Source organism: Copidosoma floridanum, unplaced genomic scaffold (assembly GCF_036245765.1).
Source record: "Copidosoma floridanum isolate Cflo_tuat_1 unplaced genomic scaffold, Cflo_Japanese_pri ptg000019l, whole genome shotgun sequence".
NCBI classification, from domain to species: Eukaryota; Metazoa; Arthropoda; class Insecta; order Hymenoptera; family Encyrtidae; genus Copidosoma; species Copidosoma floridanum.
This window is the reverse complement of record NW_028321896.1, coordinates 1,764,448-1,771,467: the sequence shown is the minus strand read 5'-3', so window position 1 is coordinate 1,771,467 and position 7,020 is coordinate 1,764,448. Positions and strand designations below refer to the sequence as shown.

Here is a 7,020-nt window from a genome sequence, read left to right as displayed (position 1 = left end):
TTTTCTTTAATCACTTGACCCGGGGCTTATGGGGCCGCACGAGCGATTATACAGTCAAATGGAAGGATTGTACGAGAATTTCATGGAAAATTCGAAACTTTTCGATCGCTAATTCGGAAAAAAGCATAATAATTCATTATTCTCTGTCAAAGTGAAAAGAAAATCCAATATCTTTTTTTTTTTTTTTTTTTTCAATCTCGAGTTTTGGATGCACAAAACGTCCCCGTAGTTTTGTACATGAACTCGGAGGGCGAAAACTCGTGGATTCAAATGTAGCGAATATGATAATTGGGTTTTATAATTGGACGATAAAATTGAATAATCAGAATGACAAACAAAATTTCAACTCTGTAGGTGTGCTAGGAACCCTTAAAAAGGCATTGAGGCAGCTGTCATAGGAAGCAAAAAAAGGACAATTAGGTTTTATCATTACTATAATTATAATTATCCTTATTGTATCATATATAATCATCAATTAATTATTCCTTTTACTTAATATTGTCATCATTAAAATTATTGTTATTGTTGATTATTCGTGAACTGTCACTTGTAATGAACTACTGTAGATCAATAAAAAATGTATTTGCAGACGTACCACAAATTATGGTTGTTCGTGTCGTTATTTCTCGTCCTCAAAAATGTATATCCTGTAATGATCGAAAAAGAATAAAATAAAATAAATAAACGCTAAAATATCGCATGTAAACAAAAAATAAAAACCGGCTTGACTGAATATATACGTATTATGATTATCCTGATAATACGGAGGCATCAAACAAACAATGCGTGAACGACTTTTCCCTCAAATTTCAATGTCAAATCAGTTTATCACCGAGATAAAGATCGTTACTGCAAAGGTAAAAAAAAAAATTTACAGCCATCAGTGAAAAAAAGGAGAAGAGAACGAGTGTTGGCAGCCACGATTGCGCAACGGATTTCAATCAAGTTTTCTTGTCACGCTGCGCTGCAGCCCAAAATAAATCGGCAGATCGCTCTGCAGTGACACGTGGATTTTACGGATACATAAGTACCGTCCAATGATTTTTCAACAAAATTTAAAAAACTCTGGGATGAAATTCGATCTTGATAAGTTTTTTTTTTGCATAAAAATTGATTAATCATTCCAAAATTTTGTATACATTTGGGAACAAGACGAGATTGATCGGTTGTTTATTTGGCAATCAAGCACGTTATGTGAGTGATTCTGAGAAAATTGTCAACGGCATAAATTAATATTGTGACTTCCGGATGCAAAGAAACATGGATGGGGTTTTAAGAATCGATAGATCGAGTCTGTTTCAGCTATTTGTGTATACATATATAGTGGTATACGACATTTTAGATCAAAGTACATTTTTCCGATGCTTTTTTAAAATTTATAGCAATCTATTGTCAAATATTATTTGAGCAGTATTGAAAACATTTATTAGTCTGTTGGATTGTTAGGCTTTAACTGTACTAGAAAATATGTATATGATTGCTCAAATTAAATTAAATATCGCACCTTACCGTTGGATTGACTTTTCTCTAAATAATTATAGAGACTAGAAACTTTACTCACTACCAGAGAAAAAATCTTCTAAAAAAAATTTTGTCACCGAGTAGCTACAAACTCAGACATACTACCAAGTCTTGAGTGCCCATTTTGGACACAAATATATTTGCATTATGATTTTTCTAAACAATTGCAAGTAAGAAAGATCCAAAATGCTTTATCAGTACAAACTTTTTGATTTATCGTTGAATGCAGCTATATACAATATATTTTTTTTAACAAAATCTTTGAAACAAAACAAAGAAAAGACTTCATAATTACTCTGACACAATGTAAGGATGTAAACAAGTGTAGGTAAGCACCAAAGCAAATATTGCCATCGGGTGAAAATCACGAAAATATAAATTTATATTTTTCCGAGTACGTCACGATGGGCAAAGCATATAATTCATGTCGATTTAATGCTTGAGCGGATATTTCAGACATTCTTGCGTTACACAGCTTCTTTCACAAAGTTGCCCCGAAAACTTGACGAAAGTAATCCTAATTTAGTAGCTGGTGGTGAAAGCGAAGGTTTTTTTCCTAAGATCGTCGAAATCGGTTGGAATACTTGCGTAACGGATTAGAGATTCGATGATTGTTTGATCGAAATCCAAAGTTTACGACTGAATCCACAATCAATCAATCCTTCTTACACATGTATATACATACACGTGTTGCAGAGCAGCCGATCGAAGCATTGACCCAAACAAGAAAAACAGAGAAAATTAGACTCGTAATGTAATACAATGGACTTTTTGATCGTATTTCTCATTTTTCTCTTGTTCTCTTGCAAAGAAACTATGCCACTCAAATAATGATCGATTGAAGCATCTGAAAGAAATATCAAGGAATAATCTAGTTGAAAAGAGAAAAACGTTGGAAATTTTGATGAACAGTTAGTCGAACTTCTTTTACTGATTTTTTCTTTTTTTTGTACACAGTAAAGTTTGAAAAATAGTGGTACAGTTCAAAAGAGATGTAAAAAACTTTGTAGGTCTCGAACTTAAAAAAAAAAAAGGTTTACTTTTTACAAATTAACTTTTTAATAACAAAAATAATAATGTTAAAAACTCTAAATTCACCGAATAAAGTATTTTATATAAACAATTGAAAAAATATGAGTAATATAACACGAATGGCAGTATTTTTTTGGCTTTATCAAGTTAGAAAATTTTTTGTAACCTGAATATATACTACATTTTAATAATTTTTAAGTTATCATTTTACCATTGGTATTGATTGAGTCTAATCCACATATTAATTATGGCACCTCTAGCTGCCTATAGAACATGTTTCACTCTCAATTATTTAAAATCTTATAAAAACCATACATATATATATATATATATATATATATATATATCCTTATACTTCGATGATTGCACATGAGCACATCATATCCTATATTTTTTCATTTTTAACCTGGTTCGGCTGGACTCGATCAAGTATTTACTCACATAAACACCAAATGGTGTGTGAGTGTTGGATGAGATCATGAGATGCGCGCATAGATAGAGGTATAAGAATAGAGGGAAAAAGCGCTCCTTATTCTAGCCCATTAGCAGCAGCGACAGCATATAATTCAGTGTAACGGGGCATCTGTCCTTGTTGGCAAAGCCACGTTATTGGCTACTTCTTCGTCCTTAATCCTACAGTTGATTCAATCTCATGTAGAACTCAACCAATAACATAACTGCCAGACAAAGACAGATACCCCGTTACGTAGCGAATTCTGCTGTCACATAGGTATTATCATGCTCCCTTTTCTCCTCTATTCTTATACTACCTCTATGGATGCGCGCGATTGGAATTCGGAATTCGGATGCTGCAGCTGCTCCTGGCCTGAATCAGGCCGCCTGATGAGCTTTGATCATCGAGTATCGATACTATCGATTTGGCATTCGAGACTCAGCCGTGAATATACCTATATACCTAATACCTACATATACATGTTTGAATTTCGTGTGCTTGCAAATGCAAACTGTCAACAGTGTCAACGCGTCAACGGAAAACGCCGGCACTATAATACTTAGTATAATCTTGTACGTACAGTGGGGGGTAATGCGTAAACCGGTGGTTGTAGGTGTAGGGTATTGTATATACTGAGTACTGAGCGTGAGGAGCGTGAGAGACGTGAGAGTGTCACCTATAATTACCAAATCAAACGACAAACGACAGTTATAAGTACACATGTATAAGTACGTATACAACGTAAATAGAACTTGTGCCATCATCTACAACAGTACCAGCACGTGAAAATAGTGGTAAATTAAATCTATGTGGAAAAAAAAGGACGAAGATGCGTTACTTACGTTTCCGCGGAAAATCCGATTGAGTGTGATCGTTTATCAATTGTGATGCAAGAGGTTATTTCACGAATCGTCGAAGCTTAGGTTATTACATCAGAAGGAAGGTGCAGTCAGGTGCAGTTTAAAAAGAATCAAGTTGTGACACGACGACAAAGATCGGCGCACTAGGCACATACGCGCTTGCTTGGGGCCATTATTAGATATATCATAGATACATCTATACTTACCTATTATTAAAGCTTGTACCATCGGATTCCGTTGAGCAGCAGGTGGTTAAATTATTATTGAATAACATATAACACGTGTCACAGCATGCCACATTTGTGTGTATACATACATTTTTGTGACAGTGTAGGTGTGTTTATTATTTTTTTAGCGCGAACGTGACAGTTCCAGATTGACGCAACATGAGTGTCCTTCATGATCCCACGAACACTGCGGCGGCGATGGAGAAGATATCCACGTTTTCGAATCACTCGGACAGTCGTCACTTGTCTTTATCATCAGGTTAAATTGCGTGCTGCCCATTTTTATATGACGGTTATTTTTAGTGTCGTGTGTTTTTAAACTGTGTTTATTATTATTTTTTTACGTTTCTATTTTAGACGACGGTGAGGGTGACTTTTTGGGCTTCGCCCCGGTACAGAGTCACAACAACAACAACAACGCGGTCGAGAAGACTTTGTGGCAGTGCACGATGCCGAACGACGACGACGACGATGCTCCTCCTCAAGATCTTTTTTTTTATGATAATTTCGGTACTGTCGAGCGTGTGTTGATTCAAGAAGCAATTTTTTTTTTTTTTTTTTTTCGGTTACTATGAAAAAAATTTAAACGCGATTTAAAATCACTTTTTTGTTTACAGAAGATGTGAAGCTAGACGGCATCCACGATGTCGTTGACGGGCTCGACGAGATGTCGTACAATCTCAACAAAGAGCATCAGACCTTAGAACTTACTGGAAATTTTTCAACAAATAAAAATTCAATGTTTTTTGGTAACTTTGGATAATTTTTATTTCGTATTTTTGAAAAATTCTTGCATTTGTACTTTCAACTTTTTCGAAATTTATCATTTTCTTGGTTTTAAAGGATTATTACGTTTAAATACTTGCAGATGTGAATTCCTTCAATGCAGTCTTCGTTGGAAATGTATTGAACCCATCTGTATCAAATCAGACGTTATCAAGTATCAATTCAACATATCCAGAATTAACAGATTATAAAAATATTGGTAATTATTTGAGTAATTTTTATAAAAATTTATTGCTGTTACAAGCCTCATAGCAATATTTTTTATTTGTTTTTGCAGTTGTGGCCGAAGATATTTGGGAAGATAAAAATAATAATAATGAAGATATATTCAGTTGTCTTAAAGATGTGAATTACGAACACTACAATGATTATTCAGTATATGAAGACTTAACAGAAATTGGTATTTATTTGTTCTTTTAAAATCTATGTAACCAACTATTGCATCTTTTACATGTGACTTTTTATTTATACAGAAGAAATGCTCAATTCGATTTCAAATGAAAATCAATCGATTCAAATGGAAACTAATTTGGAAACAAAACAAAACTATCGTACCAAAAAATTATCAAGTGTGTATACCTTAGTAGATTATCCTAAATTTGCACTGGACAATTGCAATTACTTAACTAAAAATTTTTTTTTTCAGATGAAGTTTTTCAAGTGACAATTGCTGGGAAGGTGTTTTTGTTGAAGAATGCTAAAGTGGTCTTGCCAAAGCTCCCTATTTTAGCATATTATTGTAAAAAAAGCAAGATTGAAAAATCCAAATATGCCACCAAAAAAGGTCAGTATACTTCAATGATCGTAGAAACTTTTCTTATTCAAATGTGCGAGATCATTTGAAAGCGTACTTTTCAATATTAAGACTAATGAATATTAATTTTCAGAGTTGGCATCTAAACTGTTTAATCGCTTTTGTCAAACATGTGATGATATACAAGAAACTCAATCCATAAGAAACGATGCCAAGTGCCCATTTTGTAGGACAAAGTTGACTTATGACTGTCGAAAATGTCATGCTAAATGCGAAACTTACGGTTGTATGATGTATCACATAAGAACAAGGCTGTGCGAGTTTGGAACAGATGAGAAAAGATGTATCAAGTGTAGAAAGATTTTTTCTAGTATACAGAGTTTGAAGCGGCATTTCAGCTATTGCAAGAAAGAATCGAATTTCAGATGTGATCAATGCACTTATAAGACTAAGACTCGGAGAGATTTAGAAAAACACGAGCTGCATAAGCATAAATTATTACGACTAACGAGAATATAGTAAAAAATCACGTTACTAGTCCTAGTATTAACTTTTCGAGTACGTAAAGAATGTAAATACGTCTGAAAAAAAACAGCCTTTTATAAGTAAAGAGAGTACAAATGTAGATTAAGTTTAACATTGTACAGCTCATTTTTTTATAATCACAGAGTGATTGATATATTTATTACAAATACGTTGATTATCTTAAAAGTCACGTTAGTAGCATACTTAACATTGATTACGTATTTTATATCATATTTTGTAAACACGTATCGATCTTTGAAGTTATGAGAGTATCGAGTGTGTATAAAAGTGTAAAAAAAATTGAATATCCCAGTTAATTCATCAAGTTATTGAAGAAAATAAAGTTATCGCATTTATTTTACAGCAAGACAGTTTTTGTACTTTTATTTTTAATGCTTTCCCGAGTTTTTGGCACCCTGAGATTCGGGTAAACCACTCAATTCATTACTTGTAAATGCATACGCTTGCAGTTGCCAAAACATCATCTTAAAAAATAAGCACCTACAATCAATAGAAATACTAGGTAGACCTTTAGATTCGGTAAAAACGCACGTGTCGTGGAAAAGGAACTTGTAATTGCTAGAACGGCAAACGGTGGCTTTTGCGCCATGACAGTTTAGAAACATTTAATTTCACGAATCAAGACAACTTCGAACGCTACCTCCGTCGCAATAACGGCAAAACGAATACTATACTATCACTGCTTGCGTAACTTTCTCTCTGGCGCCTCTCCCACGATTCGAATGTATACATTACAAATTTACCAAATTCTCCAAATACTTACAGTTAAGCTATCACCTCTAGTTTTTCTTCTTTTATGAGGATACGATGCGGCTATTTGCATTCAGTGAGGTGCATGAC

The 7,020-nt window shown here is 33.8% G+C and overlaps 1 protein-coding gene across 3 annotated transcripts; it reads left to right on the top strand.

The window, feature by feature from the left end:
- The first annotated feature begins 3,548 nt into the window (after window positions 1-3,548).
- On the top strand, window positions 3,549-6,508 carry LOC149374478 (uncharacterized). Of its 3 annotated transcripts, none has more exons than XM_089593421.1 (9): window positions 3,549-4,115; window positions 4,223-4,353; window positions 4,452-4,604; window positions 4,715-4,843; window positions 4,963-5,079; window positions 5,158-5,280; window positions 5,354-5,449; window positions 5,527-5,664; window positions 5,768-6,508. In XM_089593421.1, the coding sequence occupies exons 2-9, from the start codon at window positions 4,254-4,256 to the stop codon at window positions 6,151-6,153; spliced, it is 1,242 nt and encodes a 413-aa protein (XP_089449547.1). In that variant the 5' UTR covers window positions 3,549-4,115; window positions 4,223-4,253; the 3' UTR covers window positions 6,154-6,508. The 3 variants fall into 3 exon arrangements, with proteins under 3 accessions (XP_089449547.1, XP_089449545.1, XP_089449546.1); XM_089593419.1 differs by having other exon boundaries at window positions 4,712-4,843; XM_089593420.1 differs by having other exon boundaries at window positions 4,202-4,353; window positions 4,712-4,843.
- The last annotated feature ends 512 nt before the right edge of the window (window positions 6,509-7,020 follow it).